Raw genomic sequence first — 27952 nt, 5'->3', positions numbered from 1 at the left:
TTCCTGCTGTAGATTGTGCTTAAGCATATTTGAACACATGCTTATTTTTAAGTATTTGTCCAGGAGATTTAAAAAATCAGTATCTTGCTCTCTGATTGAATAGGTTTTTTTACAGACTTTACAGTACTACCAGGTGAGGCAAACACCACCATTCTGCGTCAGCAGTCAACATACTCCTACCTCACTCTCCAGTTAGAATTATGCACTACCATGAAACTGGAAAATACTGATAATATGGCACGAGGAAGAAATATTTACTATTAGCACTGTACTCTTTGGTAATGTCTTTTTACCTGTGATTCTATCAAAGCTGCATGCAGAGCATTGGGTTGTAAATTAAGGAGGAGAGATTCAGTAGAGTCTTTAACTCATTGTCTGATGATGACCAGGATACTTAAAAGTCTCCTGGCTTAAAATTAATGGGGTTTTCTGTTTAAAGTGATTTAAAAATTACAAATGGAAAATTCCATGCAGGGACAAAGTAGGATTAGTAGTAATAATTTATTCATTACGTCTCTTTTGACATCTGATAGCCAAGACACCAGAATGAGCAAATGTTTCATATTTGCCTTTCATCAGTGAATGTCTTCACAGCCTGGCAGAAAACAAAACACATTGTTATTGTAATCTGATATTTTTACAATGTATGAAGTATGCTTGCAATTGAAAACTGACACCTTTTATTATAACACAATAAATACACTTACACAGAAGCTGGTAAGTCTTCAGCAGGTATGAATAATGATCTTAAAGCCCGTTCAGAATAGGTGTAAATCTTGTAGCTATATGCCTGATGTTTGTGTCCTCATTAGCAGAGATGATTTGAAAGGCAGATGTTCTTCTTCTTGAAAATCTGAGATACACCTCTAAAGTCCCATATTGTTTGTACCTACAGATGAAATTAGAACTTCCTCCTATTGTCTTTGTCATACGTCCCATCGTCCCTAACTGACGCATATTGTATAGTCTACTCATTTCAAACAAGGCTATGGCGTTTTCAAGATGAAACTGTTTCTAAAACTAAAAATGGACGAAATCCAAAGATTATTATCGCTTCATCCATTCCTTGCAATGTTGCATGGGAGAATTTTCCGTATCACAGGCATACTTTCCATGGTCTTTTCTTTGACTTCCCACTAGCAAGAGATGTTATTGTGGCGCTTTGTTATGATTGAGACTGACTTGTAATTTATCTTTAAAATAATTTTTTTTATAAAAGGAATTGTGGTTCGATGGCTATGAGTTGATTTGAATGATTTTAAGTATCATTAGAACTGGAAATCTTATAAATTATATATTACATTCTGATTTTGATGTTCAAAGAAATCTCATGAGAAAATGATTATGTAAAGTTTGAGATGGAGGCAGGGAATGTCCCAGTTTTTACTTAAGTAATTAATTTTTTAACAGAGCATGTATAGCATTGTTGAAGGGAAATTTCTATCTAGCTCTACTCTAACCACATCAATTCAATTCTTACTTTATCACAAACAAAATCTTTTATTTTTTAAAAATATTGTGCTAATTGCCAGGAAACATGAATATTTGGGTGCATAAAAGATTTTGCAAGTCGAATGTGAGTGAGAAGGCCAGATGTATATAGAACAACTAAGTTTTAACTGGTGGTCATTCAGGCATTCTCTCTACCTTTGTAACAATACTAGAATAAGGATGCTGCCAAAACAATTGAGATTGACGTATTTTATACTGAAGGGAAATAGCTTTTTTATGAACCATGGAATTAATCTGTGGAGTTTATTGCCATAGCCATCCCAGAATATAATACACTGTTTTTTCTCAAAACTAGATTAGACTTTTTATTATATTTAAAATAAAGTTTGCAATTACATTATATCTGCAGGATAAAAACGATCACAGTTACAGCCTTTATTTTTTAGGTCATCAACCAATCACTGATTCAATAATTCCATGAGTTATGAGGGAGTGAACTTAGTTTGCGGAGATATTACTCCTTAATTATCAATAATGCGATTTCACTTACTTTTCTCTTTGACGTCATAAAATAGAAGAAGGGACCACACAGAAGTATTATGAGTACACCTAGAGTACACCTACAGTCTTTTTTTTTTTTTTTTCCTTTCTTTCTTCCTCTTTTCATGGACAATATAGTGTATAGATTATGTTGTCTTCATCTTGTGGGTATATTCCCAGTATTGATGATAGGAATAACAAATACATGCATTTGTGAGAACATCTTATCTGAGTACTGGAATAGGTTGCCCAGGTAAGTTGTGGAGTCTACCTCCTTAGAGGTATTCAAAAACCATCTAGACATGGTCCTAGGCAACTGACTGTAGGCAGCCCTGCTTCAGTCGAGGGGTTGGACAAGGTGAGCTCCAGAGATCCCTTCCAACCTCAACCAGTCTGTGATTCTGTAATTCTGTAAGACAAGTAGTCCACTAGTTCTGAAGTTCTTACTAGTGGTGACAATGGCTTCTTTTCTCCTCTACAGCTATTTTCTTTAGTCTAGCTCTAACAAACTTTTACTTGCCACAGGTTTAGTTGATAAATACACTTTTTTTGCCATGCAAAAAATCACCTTGAAAGGATTAAAAAATGTAGAGCTATATTTATGGTTGGAAAACAGTTGTGGTTTGTTTTTTTTTCCCCCTAAGATTGAGAGACATTAAGTCTAATGAAAAGAAGCAATTGTATTGAAATTCAATTGTATTCTCCACTCCTTTCAGGGTGCGCAATGATTTTGATGTGCTTACAAACAGATTGATTGGCAGCCATGGCTATTGTACTCAGGTAAGTTAGGTGTGCAGTCTTGGGGATATCATACGCCTCTGCATGCAGAGCTGTGAACTGACCTCTGGGAAGAGATGGCATCTCTTATTTTAAGTTCCTTATGTTTTACCTTTTTCCCCATAATAACAAGCACCTTCATCCTTTATTCTTTTTTCCTTATGTTTTGGCATTGTTTTGTATTTTGTCTTTGCTTCAGGGCCTCTGCTTTTTGGCTTGCTTTTGTGCTTTGTGTGTATCTGTACCTGTGTGCGCATGTGCTCATGCTCCTCTCATCTTCCTCTCTTGAACTCCTTAGTTGATTTTAGTGCTGAGATATCACTGAGACTGCAAACTGTGTTTCCTCTCTGCCATTCCAGAAATGTGACTGAGGTTGCACGTCTGATCATATAGCTCCCCTGTAAATGGTCACTGCCCAGCTAACTGGGCTGATACTGACTGAAGCTAACTGGTACTTCAAACTGGAGACACTGACTTGTTATAAGTGCATCTAAAAGACATGTGGTACTTGAAAATAAGCAGTCTGAATTGCTGTCTGACACCTAGGACCACAACTTTATGTAGTCTAAATTCCAGCTCATGTCCTATACCAAATATCTCCCACTGGCTCCAGGCCTATGGAGGCATCCACCCAGCTGGAAACGATTTGCCTTGGACACATAGGTGGAAGGTAGATCCCAAAATTCTGGGACATGGATTCCCCCAAAGTTGAGACATGGGCAGTTGTGTGGTCTGAATATGGTCTACAGTTATTAAATGTACTGCCATTTTGGCTTAAAAAGGCAAGCTTCCTGTTCTTCTTTTTTTCTGGAAACTTTCTTCTTGTTATTTCCTCCCATGTTTCTTGACATATGTTATTTATTAGTAGTTGGTTGGTTCAGTGTTGTAGCACAGTCTGCTGCTAGATATTGTTGTGTGCTGTTACATCCTAGCTGCTCCTTGTGGCATTTTATGCTAACCAAAATGTCTAGTGTCTCTGTTCCTTGAACCTTATGCACGGTTGCATGCACACGTGCACACACACACCCCTCTTCTCACATGCATTTAGTCTCTGACACACCCGTACTTCTAGTTTAATTGGAGAGGCAATAATCAACACTCTGCTATAGTAAGTATGAGTATATTAGTGATATGGACCAGATGTGAAGCCATATGGGTGAGTGTCTTACTGAATGAGACTTAAGTTCATCCCGAAATAATCAGTGAGAAAAAAAAAATCTTTTAAAAAATCTTGTCCAACATACAAAATATATCACTAGACACATGCAGAAATATCAGCTAGTACTGTACAGGCTTTTAATTTATATAATTCATGCTGTAGCTTTCATTGTAGAGAAAAAAAGACACCAAAATGTTTTAATTTAAAAAAAGCCAAGAGTAATATGAGAAATTTAAGTGTTGGATGTAAGAGTAAATCGATTATCAGCAGTTTACCTCTGGAAAGATGAACATTGAAAACTCCACTAATATTTCCTCAGTTTACTTTGGGAGTAGATTTTCCCCAAAATATCTGGAAAAAAGTTTATAAGTGGTCCTAATCCTAACCCTAGACTTAAAGCGACCACATAAATTAAGGGTCTGGTACATGTGTAACTTTAGCAATCCTGAGTCAGTCTTGTACTGATGTCTGGTAGAGACAAGATATTTAACTGCTGGTTTTTGTTTTTTTGTTTTTTGTTTTCGTTAAAACATGTCACAAACAGGAATTGGTGAACTTGCTTTTGACTGGCAAAGCTGTGTCCAATGTTTTCAACAATGTGATAGAACTGGACTCTGGAAATGGCAATATCACAATTTTGAAAGGTATCACAAGCCGCAGTGATATTGGTTTGCTGTCTCTCTTCGAGCACTATGATGTTTGTCAGGTATGCTTTGCATCCTTCTGGTTTTAATTAAAAAAGAAACAATTAAATTTAAAATTGGCTTGGAGTGAGTATAGCAGCTAAGAAATTATGGGCTTGATTTACTTGCTCACTCAGAGGCATCTAGCACTGTTTTAGACACCCCAAGACAGAGCATGGTCTCCCTTCTGGTTGCAGGTTCTATGTCACAACTGACACACCTTGGTAAATGACTTGTGTGGTCTACAGCATCTCAAATCTTACATGCTGGTGGCGTTTTCTAACTGACCTCCTGAAGCAGGAGTCAGCTTACAGAGTAACACACTTCTATTAAAGCGGCTACTGTATAGATCTGTGTACATAAACTAGGACCTGTTCAGTGCAGTCTGTGGAGCTGAAAGCTGTTCAGCTGACTAAATGCAGTTGTGTACTCGAGGCTGAGCTGAACAAGTTCCCCTCACTGTATTCACTAGATCTCCACTAATTATAGCGGAGTTGAGATGCCCAGCTCACATGTGTACACCTGTATCTTAGTCATGCATATGTAAGCAACTGAATCTGGAGCTGAAACTCACCCTAAGTATTCAGTTTTCCACAACTTCCTATGTGATGGGGAGACAGATTGATTGAATCCTCTACTCCATGCTGTAATAGTGGTCGTATTGTCTTAGCAGTAAAAAAAAAAAAAAAAAAAAAAAGACAATGTAGCTGTCAATATAGTGGGAGTATTCCCTTTAACATGTCTTTGAAATTAGTATTTTAATTGTAGTCATCATGAAAATTAAAAGATAGATTAAAAATTTCAAAGAAGTGACAGCCATTAATTTACCTCTGGAAAAACTTGCGTAAGGATTTCACTGGTTCTCCATGAACAGACATTGTCGTCAAGATGGACATGTTTCCTAAAGACATGTTCTGTCTTAAACAGGCAATCTTGTGTTTGATACAAGGATAGTATTTGAAATTCTTTTGCTTGTTTAGATGCTAGATTAGATAATTGTAACAGTTCCATCTATAGTCAGTACCTCTGTAAAAATTTAAAAGTGATTAGTAAAGAATTTGTTTGTACTGCTCTAATGTAAATGTGTGACTGAAAGCAAAGCTTGATTTTAACTGTTTCCCATATGGCTAAAGTCAGTTACATTTTCCTACTACTGACAAATTATAATTTTTGTTATTTTTACTTAATGCAATCCTTTACATTATTCACAAGATTGTAAGAAGACTTAAATTCAGTCAAGACATCATATCAGCATATCCAAATCAGATTAGTTCAGAGCAAACTGGACTAAAAATAAATTAGCTTCTGTGTCTAGTTCAAGCTCCTTGTCCTTTTCTATAAACAGTGTAACATTTAAAACCTCAAAATGGTTGTGCACCACTGTAGCATTTTTTCCATTCTCTAGTGAGGAAAATGACTTCTAAGTAGCAAAATGGTAAGTGAGGTCAGTGCAGGTAAGAACTATTTCTTTCCCATCTGCCCTCTAAAAATAAAATGAAAAGTTACACAGAGAATCAGACACCGTCTTCCACTTATTCTGCAAATTATACAGTGGAGAGGGGCTGTTTCTTCTATTACTGTGCTCTTACATGGGAGCTGGACTCATGAGCTGTGATCTGTTTTCCAAGCCGGTGACTCTTAATCAGTTACAGAAACTCCAGTAGACGTAGTTTCCTTTTTTTTTCAGTCTAAACTAGTTAGGCATCTGATGCGAATCGTCTTGCTTTTCAGTAAGAACATCTGCGAGTGCTCTGCGTTTCAGTTCGTACGTCTCAGCACATGCTGCAATCCCTGCCTTAGGACTAGGACAAAAGTCAGATTCTGGTGGACTTTGGCCTCAAGTCTGGGTATTCTCCACTGTGGCTTCAGTATGAGGGACAAGATTCTGCTTTCTGTTACAAAGATACAAGTTTAGAACAATTTAGAGAAAATAAATGTCACTGATAGTTTGCCGTAGTGGAACTGAGAATAGCATTTGCCTGTAAGTCTTTCAAAATGACTCTTTTCTTCCTCTCAGTGTTTCAGTAAGTGGATTTAGCATCCAATTACATTGTTGCTATGAGGATGGTAACTGAAACCAGTAATGGAAAAGGACTGTCATTTTTGGTTGTTATTTTTTTGTGTTTCCAGGAGTAAGAAAATCTTGAGCATGATATATGGTGAATCATAGACGTTAGAGTTGGAAAATTCCCTTTAGGTCATATCCAGCCAATCTCTCAGGGGATAATACAGGATATTTTTATGTCCTGTTATATAGTAGGCTTTCTTTTAAAAATCTGTATCCATGAAGTTCCTGTCTTTTTGTTCAGATGGCGATTTATTAGTCAATCGTAGTGCATATAACTGTGATCTTACGTTTTTTCTCACGTCTCTAAAATATGAGGAAGTGCAAATACAGATTTGCAGGTACCTGCAAATGTGGAGATTTTAATATCTACTACACGGCTTGTGCTTTGGATATACTAATATTAAATCTGATTGTTCATTTACTTAGTTTCCTCTGATTATCATTCTTACTTCTAATCGAGCCTTCTCTCTAAACAATTCATCCCCATCCGCTAGACATTTGCAAGCTAATGCAACAGTTCCTCCCTTTTTCATCAGTACATCCTGTCCAAAGCTTGTTTTTGTTGCTCTACTCTGCACTTCTTCCAATATACCAATGCATTTAGGAAGAGATATGCAAGATTACAGGCTAGAAGCAGTAAATCCACATGGAGAAAGATTTCTATGCCATTTTATCTCCCTTGTCTAATGTGTGGAGTGTTTGTATATAATCCACAATTTCCTTAATTTCCTTGACATGTCTTCTGACTTGAAAATATCATGAGACCATGAGAAATGAATTAATCCTCCTGTCAAACTTCAACAGCAGCAAATCAAAACAAAATAATCAATCCCTTTTTCTCCAGTGATTGCCTGAAGAGTCCCTCTGTTACTGATCCATTAATCTCTTTCAGTGGACCATGCCGAATGTGTTATCTTTGCTGATTAGAAAAATGTGTGCTTCATGTAATTTGTCTGGAAATGTTAATGTCTAATCATCACTCTTGTGACCATACTCAGTATATTTTTTGTAATGTAATTACTTGTTACAAATTGTTTCAAAATGACAGATGGATTTATTCAATCTATTTCATATGCAAGCATTTAGTTTCATAGTGAGTTTCCATATTTTAATGCAAAAAAGCTAAAAGTCCAAATCTATTACTTTTCGGTAGGCAAGTTACACATCTTTGGATTTCTTTTATTTGTGCTAAGCCCATATTTAAGCCATATTAATTCCATCTGATCTTACACATTTAACTAAGAAGCTTCAATTCAGGTTTTATGTTTCTTGAGATTTCTTTAGAGCTCTTAAACAATAGAAACATTTATAAAAGCTAGTCAGACCACATAAAATTGGTGCAGGTTTTCCTCTGTTTGCTGGGCTGCAGCATGCAGCAGTTTAACAGTAGTCTCAGGGAAGCTGAGTCGTTTCGGCAGCAGGAGCAAGACCTCAGAGAACAGAGTGAGGGGAGAAATGGGCAGGGCCAATTATCTATCATGTGTGAGAAAGTCCCTGCGTTTGGGTCAGAGTCTTTGGCCTAAATGCCACGTAAAATTGCAGGTGAAAAAACTTTGAATGATGAAATGCTCTTTTCAACGCTTATTGTGATGTTAAAAGTAGAAACAGATGGAAACAGATGCTCCTCATATTTATACCAGATCATTTAAGAGACTAACAGCGACAAAAGGGAAAAATAATCTGCATTCTCATCTGAAAAATTTAAAAGATACTACTATTATAATTATTATCATTAATAATGCTAATAATAATAATAACAATAACAACAATAATAATATCTACAAATAGATCTGTGCTTTGCAAAAAAGTTAAGTATCATTTCCATTTTACAGGGAGGGGTAAGATGCAAACAAAAGTCAAAGTTGTCCAGTAAGTTGTCCAGTAAGCTAGTGGCTGAACTGGGAAGAGAGTACAAGTCTTCTGAATCTCTCATTCTAAAGTTAGTACAGTACTGGTGGATGAATTTGGCCATCCTTCTGAAATGCTTTTTGAAACCACTTTAGGTATGTGCTGTTGTACATGAAGTAGTGGAAGTATTCAAAATTACTTGTCTCTTTTGAACCTTGACTCTGGTTCTTCTCTGTCTTCACTAATTCTCTCCTGCTTTTAACCTGCCCTACTATAGTAGTTAAACCTCCTGTCATCTGACCTCCCAAACTCACTCTGATTCTTGACAATGTCCATGTCTCCACTTGAGCTGTCAGCATTTCAAGAGACTGATCCTTTTTAGTTTTTGCATTTCTGAAAATGAAAAAAGAACATGGCAATGACAGAGAAGTTATGCTCATTTTTCCAATTTCTTTTCAAAAAAAGAGAGAAACATAAACAAACAGAATTTATTCATTAAAATTCCACAGATGGGAAATATTATCTTTGGTCCTTTTGATGAAACCGGCACACTCTGTGCTATAACAAGACCCACTTAAATTATTAAATTCAACACACATGCTCTGTCGTCTGGCACCTCACCTGTTTATTTGCCCTGTGGAACGTCCTTCCTATAACCTTCTTCTCTGGGAAATATGTCTGCTAAACAGGCGCCTTTCTCAGTCGGATGGACTGGATTCAAGCCAGGTCATTGGTGGGGTTGCAGAGGGGGAGGTTTAGAAAGAGGTTTTTAACCATCTTGTTTGAGAAACCAACAACACAAATATGCATGTGCAAAATGGAAACTGATGGTTGGTTTTAATTTTCCACTTATTTTTCAGTAATGAGTATGTGGTAGATATTGTGCTACATAGATGCACTCAGCAAGGGACTCTGCTATTTATGTAAGACATTTGTGAACGCCACTGTGGGCAAAAACGTGATACATACAAGTTTGACAGAAACAAGGCTGACAAAGAATTGGCCATTTAAAAAGTCTGTTCTTCATTCCTTATTTTTACATCTTCCTTTCTAGGCTGGAACTGAAATTTTCTTTAATGAAATCCTATTGTCCTCCTACTTACCCATGGACAGTTATTTTCCCAGAGGCCAGTCACTGTTGCTGGGATAATGGCATTGATTTCTTGTCAACATCCTTCCAAATAAAATAGAATCACAGAGTTTTTATTTAAGACAGTAAGAATAACAAACCCCACATGTTTAAACAAGTTCTGCATGCTTTGCAAACAGATAAAACAGAAAATGAAAAAAAACATATTTTCCACATGTCTCTCTAGATTATAAATACCTGCATTTGGATCTGGATTTATCCTGTCTAACTTTAGGCACTTTATAGGCTGAAAATCCTTCAGGTAAGAGTCCAGCCAACTCCCTTTGTATCTGATGAATAGAGGGAGTCTAAATTTCTGACAATAGCTGTCTCTTCCTTGTTTGATTTTACAGACAGCCAAAACCTAGGGGCCAACTTAAGTTAGAGGACCTAGAAATAGCTACTGAAGAGTTAAGTGGACTGAATCTTGACCTATCTTTATCATTGCAGTGAAGTAACTTACTGAAGTGAATTATAAACTCCTTCATGTGTATTGAGAGAATGCCAAAGTGCTGAAGTCTGAGTGAAGGTCTGAATCTCCTTTGACATTTCTTCGCTTGATGGGACATTCCAGAAAAGCGGCAGAATGCAACAAGCATAAATAAAAGATTCTGAGTCTACATAGCACCCTGACATCTATTTGCCTTGCTACAACTTCTATCTCCTTTTATGTTATGGCAGCATAAGAGAACTTTAATCAAAAGCCAGCACTTTCCAGGATTCTTCTCTTTGGTTTGATTGCCCTAGGATTGAACACGCATGTCTTTCTATTCTTCTTCATTAATGTTACCTCTTTTTCCCCCCAATTCATTATCAGAAAGATTTCCTTTTCTACAACAAAAAGGGTTCAAAGTTGCAGAGAAATTATCTAGGGCTCCCATGTCACAGTAGTGTTTTCTACTACAATTTAGAAGTATCTGGCTAAAACGTCTTCAATTTCTGCCTGACCTGGCATAGTCATTAAATTATGCATACTCTGAATGTCAGATCTTGTGAACATTAATTTTATTTTTCTTAATCTGATTGAAATCAAGTACATATCAATGACAATAACTTTACCCTCACAGTGTCCCTTGACTATATGCAAATATAATACTAATGTGCCTGACCTGTTTTAATAGCACTGGTGGAATAGGTGTACTGAGTCAGTGATGTTCTTGATCACCCAAGGGCTATTGAAAGGGTATCTGTTTTTACACCATTGACACTTGAGTCTTAACGCTGTTGGAACATTGTTTAATATTAATTCAGTAAAGGTCATTGCAATTGTGGGGAAAAAACATTGAAAGAACAATCGGCTCTAGTCTGTAACTATGAAAGCTTTGTATAATTATCCTTTTGTCTATCAGTCCTATTAGATTCCATACAGCTAGCAATTTCTCAGTTTGACAGAACCCAGACCTTTGTGGAATCACATGGATCTCAGTACTGCACTGTATGATTACTTTGTAAAATAGGCATCTGTAAATTTTTTATTCAGGCAAACAAACACAAAGCAAGAAATGACTGAATATAATTTTAATTAAAAATAAAAAAGTCCAGCAAGCAAGGAAGTGATATTATATTAAGTGATAACAAAACTCCAAGAGAAAAATGCCATCACATTAGCCATATCCAGTGATTCCCCTTGGTTTTGATATCATCTTTTCTTCTTTGAATCATGGCCACTATATAGAGTGACAACCTAATATTTGTTTCTGTTCAAGGTAAATTGTGTAATGGAGTCCAAGAAACACAGAATCTGGATTATATTTCTTATTTGTTTCTTTTGGTATACACATGGCAAAAGATAGCCTTATTCAATGAGCAAATAAAAGCTGAATGTGAAGTACCGTACACTCATTCTGGCAGATAAATTGGGATAACTCTACAGTAATAAAAATTTGTCTGAAGATTTAATTTCACCACTGTGCGAATACACACTAAATTCAGATGTGGAAAAAACCCATTCATAGTGTTGAAAATGAGCCCTTTGAAGGTGATTGCTTTTGAAAAGTTGACTTTTTGCAGATGAGAATTGTGTCCCTGAAATTTATGAGCATTCTTCAGGGATTTGTAAGGGAGAGGATTAGGGTTAGTGAAGTCTCCATAGGAACTGAAAACATGCAGCGTGAAAAGACATGTAATTCATTCCCCCTCTTACTTTTTTTTTGCCAGAAGGTGATTAATGAGCATGTTTGAAAACAAATATTTGAATAATAATGCATTATTACTTTTTAATTCATTCTGATATTGCAAGCACCATAAAAAAGGATGCTTTTTATGTTCTGCAAAGTAGAAATATAGCTGATGAGCCCTAAAAAATAATAATAATAATAATTTTATTAATAGATTCACGTCACAAATCCCTGATTTGCTTTTGGAAGTCAGAGCCAGTGCTACACTCATAGCGCAGCGTACAACAGCTGGAAAGAAGGGAACCATTCTCTGGCAAGGACTTGTTGAATGCTGCACACTCTGACTGAGTTTACAGGGTTTCCTGAGGAGTCAGAACACTGGGTGTTCATGCTTGTTCTTCCCTGTCCTGCTTCAAGGTCCTGTTATATTCCAGGATCACTACCACCAACCAACCTGGCCAGGCAATTGAAGAAGGACTCACCACTCACCAACTGGACCAGTTAAATGAGGGCATATTTTAGTCCACTCAACAACTGATGCTTGAAGAAGTGGGCAAAGGAATCCTCACAATGATGATTGTCCTTACTTGTCAGTAGCATGGTTCCATATTATATTTTGTAGAAAAAATCTAAACATGTTTTGAGGAATGCTATGGGAGAGGGAAGTTCCTTATAGGAAGTCTAGACAAAGTAACATGTTTGGGAAAAGGAAGGAATTTTAGTCTTATGGATAAAAACCACTCCATGCCACTTGACCTTAAGCTGGAGTGTAGGAATCACCTGATGTATCTGGAGAGCCAGAAGCCCCTGGAAGGTGGTGATAGTGGGACAAGGTGGCCAGGGGTTTTGGGGAGAAGCAAACCTGCAGTGACCAATCAACAGCTGGAACACAACTTGATGTTAAAGGCAGCAGCTAATCCTCAACTAGTATAATTGATGTAACTGAAATGAAGATTTCTGCCTTTTCTTGGGAGATGAGGATTCAATCTGCAATGCTTTTAGACTCTCCTTAAAGTTCATGCCCTCGCTGCCTTCTGCAAGCTTTGTAATTGAAAACTATACATATTTGAAAAATGTCCCTACAGACCTTATGCATCTGAACAATTTGTCCTGACTTCAATAGGACTGTTGATGTGAGTAGCAATTGGAGTGGATGTGTGCTTTGAAACAGTTCTGCATCTCTCTAATCTTGTTTTCTTAAGTGTTGTTTGATGAAGCTTAGAAGTTACTTTAGCAGACATATGTAGGAAGAACACATTTTTAGAAGACTGACTGTTTCTTTTTGGCTTTGATTTATCTGCATATTAAAATATGCATGTTTGTGAGACTGAATCTTTTCATTTGTATCCCTCTAATTTGCCATCTGCGTATTTCCCTTCTTGATAACTCCTGCTATAAGTATTTTTGTAAGCTTGTAAAAAAATTTTTTTACTTTTAAGCCAAGAATTTACATGAAAAGCAAAACTGTTGTATAAAAGGCTGTTTTAAATAGATATTAGCCAAGCAATGAGTCAGGGAACAGTTACTTAATTAGCTAGATATTTGTTACCTAACATCAGAAGTAGTTCTCATTGGGGAATATAATTGAGTTTGTACTCATAGAACACTTCAAATATGAATTCTAAATCTCAATAATAAAAAACCTAAACACTCATTATCACTTAGGGATGCTGTTTAGTTTTTTAATTACAACAGCATATATGTTGGCTTCTGCCTTTTAGCAGGATATTAGATGACATTTGCACCTCTGTGCCCAAGGTGAGGAACTGAAGGTGGTACTGAAAAAGCTGTATCCACAAATCTATATCTAGAAAACACATAGAAGAATTTTTCTGTTAGAATTCTTCCAGTTTCCGCTAGCACCCACTGCATATGCTGAAGCATGATTTAAATCCCATAGTGGTAAAGGTAAAAGTAGCAATAGGCAGAGATGATTTCTGTAGATTGTATCACTTACTATATTACTATGTGAATCTCTTCAAAACTACCTGAAGCTCCAAACTAGCAAAAATTCTTTGATCCATGTGTCTGTATTATTGAAACAGAAACTGATCTTGTATTTCTATGCACATATATTTGCACACTTGGTTACCATTCCTTGTTTTGCAGATTGGTAGCATACCAGCAGTACAACATCTCTTTAGCAAAAGATACATAAAACTGGGGATAAAATAAAGATGGTTATACACAGCATCCTGCACAATATTGATTCTGTCTACTATAAGAATAATAAGCAGAGCTGTAGTCAGGAACATTCTACTGAAAGCAAAAAGTTTTGTTTTGGTTTTTAGTTTTTCTGAATGATTTATCAAAGATACAAAGCCCAACAATTCAATGGGGGAAAAAAACAATATTATTTTGAACTTAGAATACGGCTTTCAGTGACAGGAACATAGCTAATAATAAATACCTGTTGTAGCTGAATATTAAAATCCTAGCTGGAAGAAATAAGGTTTCTTTGCTACATTAAGCACTCTAATCTCATTTTTTTTTCTCTATTATTTACTACTGAAGAGGCTAATATCATTAACTGATACTGCAGCTTTGAAGCAGCAGCATGCAATAGGAGGATGGTATCTGTCTCGGAACACATTAGTGTGAGGTGAAGAAAATACTACAAGATATTCACTGACCTCAGGGGATGCAGGAAACTTCCATGACTCATTTTATATCAGCATATATTAAGTTTCAAAACGGTAGAAACACTCCCCCAGGTATTAAAGCATATATATGTCTGCCTTAAAACATAAATTCCATGAGAAATAATACATATGAGCCTAAATATGCATAAAACAAGCCTCAGTCATTTCCTAGACTTAAACCTTAAAGCCTATGAAGAGAAGCAGCAGAAAAAAATTATTGAACGCATAAATGGATACATATATAGATAAAAGCAATTACTCACAAATCTAAATAATTGCTGTAGTAGCCCACATTTTAAACAGCTGGTAGATTTAAGAATAATACTTCACATCAGTAGACTAGACTAGACTAGACTATTTCAGTTGAAAGGGACCAACAATGATCATCTAGTCCAAGTGCCAGATCAATTCAGAGCTAACCAAAAGTTAAAGCATGTTGTTAAGGGCGTTGCCCAAATGCCTCTTAAACAAAGACAGGGTTGGGGCATCGACCACCTCTCTAGGAAACCTGTTCCAGTGTTTGACCACCCTCTTGGTAAAGAAATGCTTCTTAATGTCCAGTGTAAACGTCCCTTGGCTCAACTTTGAACCATTCCCACACATCCTATCACTGGATACCAGGAAGAAGAGCTCAGCACCTCCCTTTCCACTTCCCCTCCTCAGAAAGCTGCAGAGAGCAATGAGGTTGCCCCTCAACCTCCTTTTCTCCAAATGAGGCAATCCCAAAGTCCTTAGCTGCTTCACATAAGACATTCCTTCCAGCCCTTTCACCAACTTTGTTGCCCTCCTGTGGATACGTTAAAGGACTTTCACAACCCTCTCTAAATTGTGGGACCCAGAACTGCACACAGTATTCAAGGTGAGACTGCACCAATGCTGAATACAGTGGTGTACAACCTCCTTTTCTCCAAATGAGGCAATCCCAAAGTCCTTAGCTGCTTCACATAAGACATTCCTTCCAGCCCTTTCACCAACTTTGTTGCCCTCCTGTGGATACGTTAAAGGACTTTCACAACCCTCTCTAAATTGTGGGACCCAGAACTGCACACAGTATTCAAGGTGAGACTGCACCAATGCTGAATACAGTGGTGTAATTACCTCTTTTGACCATCTGGTTATGCTATATTTAATGCACCCCAGGATGGGGTTTGCCTTCTCGGCTGCCAGGGCTCACTGCTGGCTCACACTAAGCCTGCTGTCAACCAGCACCCCCAGATCCCTTGCTGCAGGGCTGCTCTCCAGCCACTCCTCTCCCAGTTTATACTTGTGCCCAGTGTTACTCCATCCAGCATTTTGTACAGATCCAGCATTTTGACTTGCTAAATTTCATCCCTTTAATCATAGTCCAATACTCCAATCTATCAAGATCCCTCTTCAAAGCCTCCTGTCCCTGAAGAAAGTCAACAGCACCTCCCAGTTTGGTATCATCAGCAAACTTGCTAATGCTGCATTCACCTCTTGCACGTAGATTTTTGATAAATATATTGAACAGAGCTGGCCCTATAATTGAATCCTCAGGAACACTGCTGGCCAGCCATCGGCCAGATGTAGCCCCATTCACTGCAACCCTTTGAGCTCTGCCTTTCAGCCAGTTCTTCACCCAATGCACCATAAACATACTCATCCCACAACGGGACAACTTGTCCAGAAGGATGCTGTGAAGGACAGTATCAAAAGCCTTATTAAAATCCAGAAAAACTATGTCCACCACCTTCCTTTCATCCACTAGGTGGGGGACCTTATTATAGAAGAATATCAAATTAGTTAAACAGGACCTTTCTTTTGTGAACCCATGTCAACTGTGCCTGATGATTGCAATACTCTTTAAATGCCTTTCAATAGTACCTGGTATAATCTTATCCATAATTTTTCCAGGAAATGAGGTTAGACTAACAGATCTGTAGTTCCTGGGGTCTTCCCTGATGCCCTTTTTGTAGATTGGAATAACATTGGCTGGCTTCCAGTCAGCAAGGACCTCTCCGGACTTCCAAGACCTTTGGTCGATGATAGAGAGGGCTCCTACCATAACATCCACTAGCTCCTTCAGAACTCTGGGATGAATCTCATCAGGCCTCATGGCCTTGTGAACATTCAGCTGATACCACTTGTCCCTTATAATTCAGTGTCCACAAATGGAAAGTCACTGTTCCCGCACTCATGGTCTTCTCACTCAGGAGACAGGGCAGCCCAAGATATATCAGTATTATTAAAGACTGAAGCAATAAACTTTTTGAGTGCATCCACTTTTTCTTCATCCCTATTACTCAGATGACCATCTTCAACAGCTGTTGGTCCAATGTTTTCTTTAGATGTCCACTTGCTATTAACATACTTTAAAAAGCCCTTCTTGTTATCTGAAACAACTCTGGTCCCTTTAAACTCTAATTGAGTTTTGGCCTTTCGTGTCTTGTCCCTGCATAAACAAACCACGGCTCTGTACTCTTGCTGCAAAACTTGACTTTGCTTCCAGAGACCAGATAGTTTCTTTTTCCTCTTGAGCTCCACAAGGAGTTCCCTGTTCAGCCATGCTGGTCTTCTGCCCTAGCTGCTTGACTTATGACACAGTGGAATTGCCTGCTCCTGTGCTTCTAAAATGTGCTTCTTAAAGACTGACTAGCACTTGTGGACTCCTAAGCCCTCAAAAGCAGATTCCCAGGGTACTCTGCTAAATAGCTCCCTGAATAGCTTAAAGTTTACTCTTCTGAAGTCTGGGGTGGCAACTCTGCTGTCCTTTTTTCTCATTACACTGAAAATTTTAAAAACTCAATGATTTCATGATCAGTGCGACCAAGAGAGCCACCAACTATCACATCCCTGATGAGTCCTTCTCTATTCACAAATAGCAAGTCTAGGAGGGCATCTTAGTTGGCTCACTGAGTACCTGTGACAAGAAGTTCTCTCCTACAAGCGTGAAGAATTTCCAAGACCTGCTCATCACAGCAGTTTTATATTCCCAATTGATGTCTGGGAAGTTGAAATCTCCCATAAGGACAAGGGTTACCATTCAAGAAATTTCTTCTAATTGCCTATTGAATAAGTCATCAGTGATTACATCCTGGCTGGGAAATCAGTAGTAAACACCCACTACAACAACTCCTTTGTTTTCCATCTCCCTAATCCTTACCCAGAGGCTCTCCACCTCATCATCACTAACTGTGCAATCAAACCTCTCCCTTACGTATAGTGTGACACCTCCACCTCACCTGCCCTGCCTGTCCCTCCTGAACAGCCTGTAGCCCTCCATCCGAGCACTCCAATCATAGGATTCATTCCACCAAGTCCCACTAATACCGATGATATCGTAGCTCTGGGAGTTGACCAACGCTTCCAGTTCATCCTGTTTGTTTTTCATACTGGTTGCATTGGTGTACAAGCATTTCAGACATGCTCCTGAGCCCTCTGTGCTCCCAGGAGCAGTGTGAATGTTCCCACTAGGACTGTCACCCTCAGGTCATGCCATGCCAACCCTTGGCTTACCTACTGCAGTCGTGTTGGTATCCCCTTCCCCCATCAATTCTAATTTAAAGCTCTTGAGTATGAAAATAATTTATATACAATTTCATTTGGAACATTTGGGATATTTACAAATAAATATACTTTCAAACTTTCAAAAGGAGGGCAAAGGCTTAGAAAAGGCATCTGTTAAAGAAATAATTGTTTTTTTTCAGCTAGGAATATTTCATTTGTAAGAATAGTGCAAAAGAGGTGCTTCTGTTATTGTTTTCTTCTGGTAGCTGAAAATATTGTACATATCTGGACTGTGAAGCTAGAAGAAGATGCTAAAGTGAAGGGAATATATTATATTCTTAATCCAAGAAAAGATTTTGGGCTCAGTTTAGTTACCTACACAGGGGTGTCTCATGTCGTCTGAGATCCTCTAAAGTCTCTTTCCTGGCTTCCAGCTACTGTTGGCATAAGAGCACGGTCTCCCATTGATCTCGTGTAGTATTCGTGACCTAAACTCTCTATGGTTTTATACCTATTGCACAGGACAGGGTTCCTTTTGGTTCTGATCATCTGGGATATGATCTTTTTGCTGTAAGGATACTACAGCTGGATTTCATTACCTGCCTATAACCCAAGGCCAGATACTTGCTTTTTATGTTCCATGATTTACCAGACCTATCCTGATCTGCTTCATCAGCAGTATATAATGAGCCTTCATTAATTTTTGTAGACTATAATAAATAAGTGATGTTATATATCTCATGTTTTTAACAATTAATTGTTTCTTCTCTGTGATGTTCTAATGTTTTGTATCTTTCTTTTAGGTTGGTTGTTACCTGAAGACCCCTAAATACCCAATTTGGTTGGTGTGCAGTGAAAGTCACTTCAGTGTGCTTTTTTGTTTGGAAAAGGATTTACTAGGTGACTGGAAAACAGAGCAGAGATTTGATCTGTATTATTATGATGGCTTGGCCAACCAGGAAGAAGAAATTCGGTTAACGGTTGGTATGTACAACTCAGTAACTCTACATTTCATCTCTGGTGGTGGCAACAGCATCACATCAGAAAGAAGAATCCAATAATATACACAATGATGGTCTCAGGCATTAAAGATTATTTGTGTGCCTGTTTCCTAATTTCTGTAATTAGTTTTGGTAATTAATTGGAAATTAGATTTCTCAAGGAAATTTTGAGAATAAGCTCTTGAAAGAGTTAAAAGTGAGCATGTGCTGCTTTATACAGACCGATAAATCTTTCAGTGACATCAATTTCCAAGGAACAGATTGTGATCTGGCCGATTCATGGTCCCAGGACTATAAGCCGTGTTTAACTACTCCCATTCTCCTTCACGTCTTCTCACATTGTTTCTACAGGCAGAAAGTGCAAGTCTTCTCTTCCTCAACCCTACATGCCTGTAGTAAAATGAGCAGAGAGGGTGAGGAAGCATGAAATCCTTGCCTCCGAAGCCAGATACTTCAGAAGATGGCAGTAATCTACTAACAAAGTCTAATCTCTTACCTGCTTGTAAGGATACCTGGAAACACAAGCATGCAAAAGATCTGCCTTGTTACACTCATTCTTTCAGGAAACCATGCCAAATTATGCAGCTGCTTTTACAGTAATTACACATTTCTCCTGCTGGAAGGCATTTGGACAAGAAGTATTCTGATGCTTAGAAAGCTCCTGCTTATTGCCATATTAAGACATTCTTGACTACTACATTTCTATTTGCTAATAGTATTCTACTTATCTTTTGTTTTCTTTCCTTCAATAAATTTATGCAATCTAATCAAATTCCTTCTCAGTCTTAAGGAACTGCCCTGTTGTAGTCCACTCTTTAAAAATAAGCTGTCTGTATTCCCTGTTTGCCCGTACATTCTGGTTCTTGGACAGGATCAGTTATACACAGGTGTTGTATGTTCTAATTGAGTCCATGTGGCAAAACTGTTTGTATGGTGGGAGTGCTGGGGGCTTTAGCATCTCATGGATTTGATAGTGCATTCAGTTGTCTTTCTGCTTGTTATTTATCCTCTTATTTTAATTAAATTCCCTGTCATTCTATTGTAGTGATCACATATATTCTCTCCAAAAAATACTTAACCTTTACAGGGCTATAGTTGCCAACTGTTTCCCACATGGTCTGTCCCAGATAAAAGATTCTTTGTAAGTGACACAGATGATATAGTTCAGCATAGAACTAGAGAGATCAAGACACATTTTTTCTATTGTGTTGTATCAGGTAACATACAGTCCAAAATCTGTCTTTTCATCATTAATAAATCAGGAACAGTTCCAAAATCCAGAGATACCAAGCACTTTGAGATGCCTGGATGAGAAAGTACTCTGAGTATGTATAAATTTTTCTCTTTACTCTTCAACCTGTCATGGCATATCTGTATATTTCTCCTCAAAGACTAAACTCGCATTGAGAGGTAGATATCTTTTTGTTGTGGCTACAGCCTCTTCAAGGGATATGTCCTAGTAAATCTTTTGTTATCTGTGAAATTCTGCAAAGGCTGTAAAATGCAAATAATTTCATCATTCCAGAGAAACACTTTCCTAGTTCTGGCTGTACAGTAATCCTTTGTTAGGTCTGGAGAAAAACTGAAATTACTTTGCATCCAAAAGGTAGCATTGATCATACGTCTAAACCCTGCATGCAGTACCAGATGGGAATGTCAGAATGCTGAGTATTATTGGTATTTCCATTGTGGAAATATCAACAAACTAGGATGGTTAGGTAGTGTTACCTAGAGACACAACATGAGGTCCTGGGTGCTGCACAACCACATCTCACTGGTGCTGGTTAACAAAGTTGTTTGCTTTTCACTAGCAAGAAGCTGAATTCCTTGAAATGAGAATCTTGTTTAGAATTAGGAAGATTACAATCAAGGTCACATTTCGGGAAATGTCGAAGAAATTATGCTGATCAAGAAAGGCAAAAAAGCCAGAAAGAAAGAGTAGAATTGCATTTTGAGGGTAATAGTAATTGCCACTTTATATTGAGAATTTTCCCAGCTTCTCATACTCATAACATTTTGTCAAAATGTGGACAAGAAATATGAAGTTCCTTCCTAAAAGCAGATAATGCCTGCTAGTGAATTCAACATACTATCCTAAACAGATGAAAGTTCTTCAATCCTTTCCATTGGGGTAGAAGTTTCTGATAGGCAGAGAAGGAAAACAAGCCAGTGTATCTCTAGTGAACTCTTATAAATTCTTCAATATTAGGATAAAAGAGACCTTTTAAAAGATTCCCATGTACCTCTAAGTTCCTGAGGATCTAGGAGAAAACTGCCAGTACTTTATGTGCTTTTAAATATTGTGCATTTCCTACTACTCCAGCCCTTACAGTCATTCAGAGTTTTCTACATCTATTTATACTAACAAGATCAACAAGCAAGGGAGAGCCAGGTTCTCTTTATGACATGAGGAAGCCAGATATATCTGAGATTGGCAGCTGTGAATATAAGAGCAATTGCTTCCCATCCTGTCTACATCAGTCTCACTGAAGCAAACCCATATCGTACACTCTGTCTTGGCATCATTTATTGCTTGCAACCTACCCATTGGCTGGATGACGGACAGAAAAGAAGAAAAAGAAAAAACCCTGGTCTGCTGCAGTTGAAAATGTTTTACTCCAAAACAGGAAACAGCTGAGCAGACTGACATCCAAGCTGCTCGCAGGATGTTTTCTCCCTGGGAAGTTCAGCGACTACTTTCACTGTTGACAGATCCAGTGTTTGAGACACTGACCTCTCTGTTTTCCCCAGAACAGTGCAATTGCCTCTTGGTCCCAAAGGAATGCTCACAGCCTGTGGTAGCTCTCTTATATCCAACACAACATCGTCTTCTCCTGTCTGTGCATTGCTTTCTCAACAGTCAAGGGACAATCTTCTTTTCCAAGGTGAAAGAATCTTAACCTAGTTTGGACTAGACTTGGAGTTTGCTATTCAAGTGTAGGACTGCTGCTGTCCTTAGTATTTGAGTAAAAAAAATTGCTTTCTTAGTAATTATGACATCAATGGCAAAATAAAATCTCATGACACCCTCCAGCATATTGCTTCACCTTCTAATCCATGTTTTTCTTTGAAATCTTCTTTATATTAGTAAACTAACCTGAGTCAGGGCATGACTCTGAACACTGTCCCATGATCACCCTTACGGTTAAGTAGTCAGCACAATTCTGGGCAAGTTTCTGGTCCAGAACAGCTAATGCTGGGCACAATCTGGAGATCATTCCCAACAGTGTTTGCATTCAGTTACCCCCTTTCAGCCTTTATTTAGCCTGCCATTGCAAACAGGCAGTAGACCACTAGCTGAAAAGGTTCAAGAGATGAAACAGCTAATGCTGGGCACAATCTGGAGATCATTCCCAACAGTGTTTGCATTCAGTTACCCCCTTTCAGCCTTTATTTAGCCTGCCATTGCACAAACAGGCAGTAGACCGCTAGCTGAAAAGGTTCAAGAGATGACAAAGCAGTGAGAGGCAAACTGTCCACTCTGAGGTCAGCTATACAGCACATGCTATTTGCAAAAAGCCATAGCCGCGGTATCTACTCCATGCATTCCTGGCCCTGTCAGCAGCCACTCTGTTCAGATGGTGTAAACAAGGGCATGAGATGATATTCAAGTGCCAGCAATGCTCACCTTCCAGGGTATTTCAATCCAAAGTGGATATGTGCATATTGTGGGTTAGGAGATTTACAATGTGAGTGGTAGTCCATCACTTCCATGGGTGGAGTTCCTAGAAGCTACTGCGGTATTCTACATGAGTAGAAATATACTCCTGCCACTAATAATCTCATATATCTCTGCAGACACAACTCAGATGTGTGCTGAAGATAAAGAAAATGATCTTACTCCTCCACTCGAGCACTGTATTAGGACAAAGTAAGTGAAACTACAGTTTTTCATACATTCAGTTTTTGATATAAATAATATATGTAAGACTGGAGTGTGGTAAAAAATATTGCAGCAAGTAATCTTGAAAAATTACTGCTCAAAAATCAGAAAAGATCTAAATAGGCCAGGCTGTGATAATATGTGTTACACATTTAATTGTGTGTTATTGTAATTAACATCAAACTGGCTAAGACATTCACTTTATTGTCAGAGGAACCTTCATTACATCACCAAGAACTGACTGAGACAAATTCAGCTTGAGAGCACAACTTGATTTCACTAGATCTAAATTTAGATTCCTAAAAGTGATTTATGCCTATTGTAGAGGTATAATGAGAGAAGGAGAAAATTTCTTCCATCTTTGTCAGTCTTTTCTGAAAGATATAATTACACCTGGGGATTTGGTTACCATTCTCGATGCATGAAGTCCTGTGCTCAACCGCCTCAGTTTTCTCAAACTTTCCATGTGTCTATAGGCAGCACAGAGTTTCTCAAGGACACAAAACACCTTGTTTTGTGAAGTCATTCTTGACAGTTCTTAGGTCATGTTCTCTCCTTGAATATAAGGCTAGTTCCTGACATGTTAGGATTTTCATTGCTGTTTTGAGGTCTACATGAGATTAAATGATGAATTTTTAAGCAGTTTATCCAAGTCATACTGAAGTTAACAAGAACATTTTCAGTTTAGTGAGACATGAAAGAAGCAAAATGGAGAAATTTAACTGGGTAGAATAATCAGCTTTATATCAACTCCATCAGCATGACTTTGAAAGCTGCTACCAGAATATCTTTGGAGCAAGAAGAAAAAGCCTCATTGTCAAAGACGATAATGTGTTAAATCAGCAAGCCAAGCAGCTTCAGCTTTCTCTTGTAATTTCCCTCCTCTCCTTGCTACAATTTGTCCTGTAAAAAACCACCAAAAAAAAGAAGACAATGGCTGCCAAACAGTGTGTTCCTGTAGGCTGCCATTATAAAGTTACAGAGAAAGTAGAAGAGGCATCCTATAACATGACAGCAGTGACGTTAGTCCAGGCTCCCTGCACATATAGATTGTATTGATTCCTCTGTTCCAGTGATACATAAGCATGACTGCAAACTAAAATAAATACTGTATAGCCTCAGAAACCCACACAGTGGGGGTGAATAATGCATGCAGCTACTTAAATTTGCTCTTAGAACATCCTCCATTTCTACCATTGTATCAAAGTTATACAGTTTTTGTAATGGTGATGTTTTTTATTTTAAATTCCCTGCTTTTAATCTACTGTGGAAGTGAATTACCAGCAAATTCCAGTGTCAATTTATTTTGTTTCTATCATTCTCACGACTGCCTGATTTACCTTATCTGTTTGGCTCCTTGTTTTCAGTGTTCTTCATTTGCTTTGAGTGTTTTATTAAAGTATGGCCTTGCTGCTAAAGGTTTTTCATGTTATATATTTCCTTTTTGGTTTAAAACCTTTTTCTTCCAACTATGAAACAGTATATAAGGAAAAGTGAAAACAAACCACGCTAACCAGTGTTCTAAAAAATTGGGACTTAAAAAAGGAAATATTTTGTATCATACAAACATGGAAAACACTCCTAAACTAATTTTTAGTAAAGCAAGCAAGCAAACAGCCATTACTTATTTTGACCAGGCATTTGTGATGAAGCTCCTTATCAAATCTTTCTCATAAAAAAATGCAGAATAATTTCTCAGGCAGTGTGGAGAACTTCGCAGTCTGAACAGTCAGAACTGAGATGATTTACTGTTGTTTCCAAATGTTGATTGGGATTTTTCCTTTCATTCACATGACTCAGTTCTGTTTTAATCCATGAAAAGCTTTACCCATTGTTTACCCCAATACCTGAACACCACAGTCCTGTAATGCATTAAGTTATATACCTAACATCTGTCTGCTGTTTGTTCTCTTCCCCTCCCAAGGGGAAAACTGCATATGTAATAGACTGTTTCTGTATTTAGTGGGGTTTTTTGGTTATTGTTATTACCAGAGGAGAAGGCTTGTTTTGCTTCTGCAGGAGGAGGGTAATGTTTTTAGTCCCTGTTTTGTAAAATATCAGAAGAGTGAGATTTGAGTTTAAAGCATGTAACAGTTCAGATGTCTAGAACGAATAGTCCCCAACAGGTATCACTTTAACCTGCACACTCCCATCCAAAGAGTCAGTACAAGTACATGTGCTTTTATTGTGACCTTCAACCCTAGACATCTGTAGAAGCAGTCAGATTCTGACCAAGAGATATCTGGAATGTGCATCTCTGGGGTGTTTGGGAGATGCCGTGCAGACATCTTATCCTATTCTTCCCTGAAGAATACTCTTATATCACAGTCACGATCCTCAGCATCTCTCTGCACTGGCGGAAATAACATCTGTTAGCTCTGCCCGAGGGGAATAAAACTTTGATCTGATATTATAATCTGAATTCAGTGGTATATTTTGTTAACCCACTAGTATCAGCTTTCCTCTGTGACAGTGGGGCTGTACGATACATTAGTTCATCTGTTTGGCTTTGAACTGCGACATCCAGTGGAAATTTAGTGGATAAGAGGAGAGGAGAGTATGGCATTTCGTCGTGAATTATTGGTGTGCTCTGAAACAATACCAAGGTATTGTTACAGGAGATAATCTTTCTGAATATTATTCGAGACTGAGCATTGTTCAGGGCCTGAACCAGTTCCTCTTGGATTCCCGTTAACTCCATGACACTTGGGTGAGGTTGTAGTTGAATCAGATGGGTCAAATGTAGTTTTCATGCTGCTAATCTGATAAATTGTGATGTGAATCAACAGCTAGAATCTAGCTTCCATTTGAATTACATTGTGGCAAGATAGTTTGGGGAAATCATCATGCTGCATTATCCAGGCAGTTTTGTTTCTGTCTGTAAAGAAAAGACTTGTTCAGCACCTGTGAGTGAGGTTCCTCACTATTTGACACCTTTTCTTGTGCAGATTCAATAGGCGAAAAAAGTTTTGAATCCACCTCCACAGGAGCAAAGAGCCAAAGACTGCTTTTCAGTCTACAAACAGCTCAGCAAAAATGGTTTGAAAATAAACACAGGAGCTAAGGCTTGTTATGAAAGTTACCTTGAGTCCTGCTTTAAAACATCAATTTCTGTTTGACCTCTTTATTGAAAGCCTGTCTTAAAAAAGAGCAATTCCTCACTGCATAGTGATTAGCAACATCTTAAGCCATAACGGCAAAAATGGTATCAGCACATGTCAGTATTTTCACAGAGTACAGTGTTGTCCCAGAGCAGATTTCATTCAGTGTCTTTTGCCCTCTGTAGGGTCTCTGTGGATCCCTCCCAAAGCTTTAATCACCCTGCTGAGACAGAAGGTGGTGCATTGGGAAGATGGTACACAAAGATAAGGGATGATTTGATGGCATTACCTGAAAAATCCAATGGGGACAGAAGGTGGCAATTGTACTTCCCGCTTATGTTTGGTTCTTCTGGGGGTGATACTCTGAACCCCTGGCAAGGACAGCTCTCACCACTGGTGAATGCCAGTCTAAGTCAAATATCCCCAGCTAGATCATATTATGCTTTTAGCTTAAGACGTGAGGCATCACTGTAGTGTATTCCTACTAAATCCTGTAATGATGACAGTCTTTCTGCAATTGTTTTATTTTCATTTTCTCAGCAAAATAAAAAAAGAAGGAGAAATTTCACAAGAGCCCTCAGATAGTCACTTCCTTTGAGACTTTGCCCTGAATACTGCATTAATTCAGCTTTTGGTTTTGTTTTACACTTAATTGACTTGCTCAGCAAAAGGACTGAGCTGCCATACCCTTGCTGAGACATTCTTTCCTCGGTGACACAAAGAATGTGGCACTCTGGCAGCTCACTGTTGTCTCCACCCCCTCACCAATGTCTTACTACTGTGCACATGCACCCTGAGACAGATTTTCAAGATGGATATAAATACTTGACACTGGGAATGCAATAGTTTAGTTCTCAGATGTGGACCACGAACTTACAAACATGAGCAATGCCATAGACAAGGGTGCAATTCACGCAAGGAATGACTCTGACTGTATGGTAAGTTGATTCACTTCAACCCAGTGAGGTCACTGGAGAGCATCATCCTGCTTTTACCAAGTCTTGATTCAGATCTTTGTCTTCTGTCATGATTTGATGACACATTTGGCGACAAATGCAGGATCGATACCTTCTTTGCATTTAGCCTTGGTCACCTTCCTGGAGTGGGCAGCTGAGCAGTAGCAGCCAACACAGAGCCAGAAATTAAAAACATGGAAGGTTTTTGTGCACATGTGTGTGGACTCATTTGGAAACATTGTTCTCAGTATACGTCTTTAGTGTTATTCTGAAGAAGGAATGTGGGCAGAGAAAGAGCAAAACCTCAGCATAGGAAGAACAAAGCATTGCCTGCCATTAAAACGAGCCATTGAATACTTCAAAGGAACGAAGGTCAGGTAGCTGCTAAATTAAATGATCCAGTCTCAGGTTCTCAGGGTTACAGAGTTCCCAGTCAGAGGCCTGCCTGTATAGGAGTGTCCAAATTGCCCAGTAACAGCTAAGAGTGAGCATTCTGGTTATATAGGGTTAGTTCTTGTACCCATCTTGGGGATTCCCTACGGTCTTTGCAACAGGAAGGTGCTTGTTCTGAATCGGCTGCTGCTGAGGGTTCTCTGTTGCCTAGAGGAGACTGGAGGCAGGGTAAGGAGACTGACCTCCAAACTTGGGCACCTAAAATTAGGGTGCACAAGTGCCTCCCTTGTGTTCCTTTCCCTTTGAGACAAGGTGATTAGTTATCCCAAATGAGTCCATCCTAATCTCTCTAAGGTTCGTTGGGTGGCTGGGGAGAGTTGAGTTACCTTTCCAATGACCTAATTAACCAATGGATGTAAAATGATTGATTTTATTCCTAGGTGGCAAGGAGCTGCTATCAACTGGAATGGCACAGAACCAATCTTGTGAGTGACCTGACCTGCACTTTATTTGTAAAAACAAAAAGGAAATGACTGAATTAGCACATTCCTATTCCCACCAATACAGGAAATAGGACAAGAGTTGTGCAGTTTACGATGAGGAAGAATGTCATGGTTTGCAGGCTGGAAGAGTTTCATTTCAATCACCTCGTGCTTCAGATATTTTGCTTATAATATAAACAACACTTACGTAAATTCCTTGTCACTGCCTTTAACATACAACTTCTGAGAGAAG

At 38.3% G+C, this 27952-nt stretch overlaps 1 protein-coding gene across 1 annotated transcript in view; it reads left to right on the top strand.

The window, feature by feature from the left end:
* FAM188B (family with sequence similarity 188, member B) overlaps positions 1-27706 on the top strand; it is a gene marked incomplete at its 5' end in the record, with an annotated part of 54353 nt that extends 26647 nt beyond the window's left edge. Inside the window, 5 exons of the mRNA XM_009708795.1 lie at positions 2709-2772; positions 4473-4634; positions 18687-18867; positions 22683-22755; positions 27658-27706. Coding sequence (XP_009707097.1) covers positions 2709-2772; positions 4473-4634; positions 18687-18867; positions 22683-22755; positions 27658-27706 — 529 coding nt within the window. The remainder of the gene's footprint in view (positions 1-2708; positions 2773-4472; positions 4635-18686; positions 18868-22682; positions 22756-27657) is intronic.
* Positions 27707-27952: the final 246 nt, after the last annotated feature.

The sequence above is a fragment of the Cariama cristata genome, unplaced genomic scaffold (genome assembly GCF_000690535.1).
Source record: "Cariama cristata isolate BGI_N322 unplaced genomic scaffold, ASM69053v1 scaffold351, whole genome shotgun sequence".
Lineage (NCBI taxonomy): Eukaryota > Metazoa > Chordata > Aves > Cariamiformes > Cariamidae > Cariama > Cariama cristata.
Note: the sequence above shows the minus strand (reverse complement) of the source record. Positions and strands in the feature narration are given on the sequence as shown.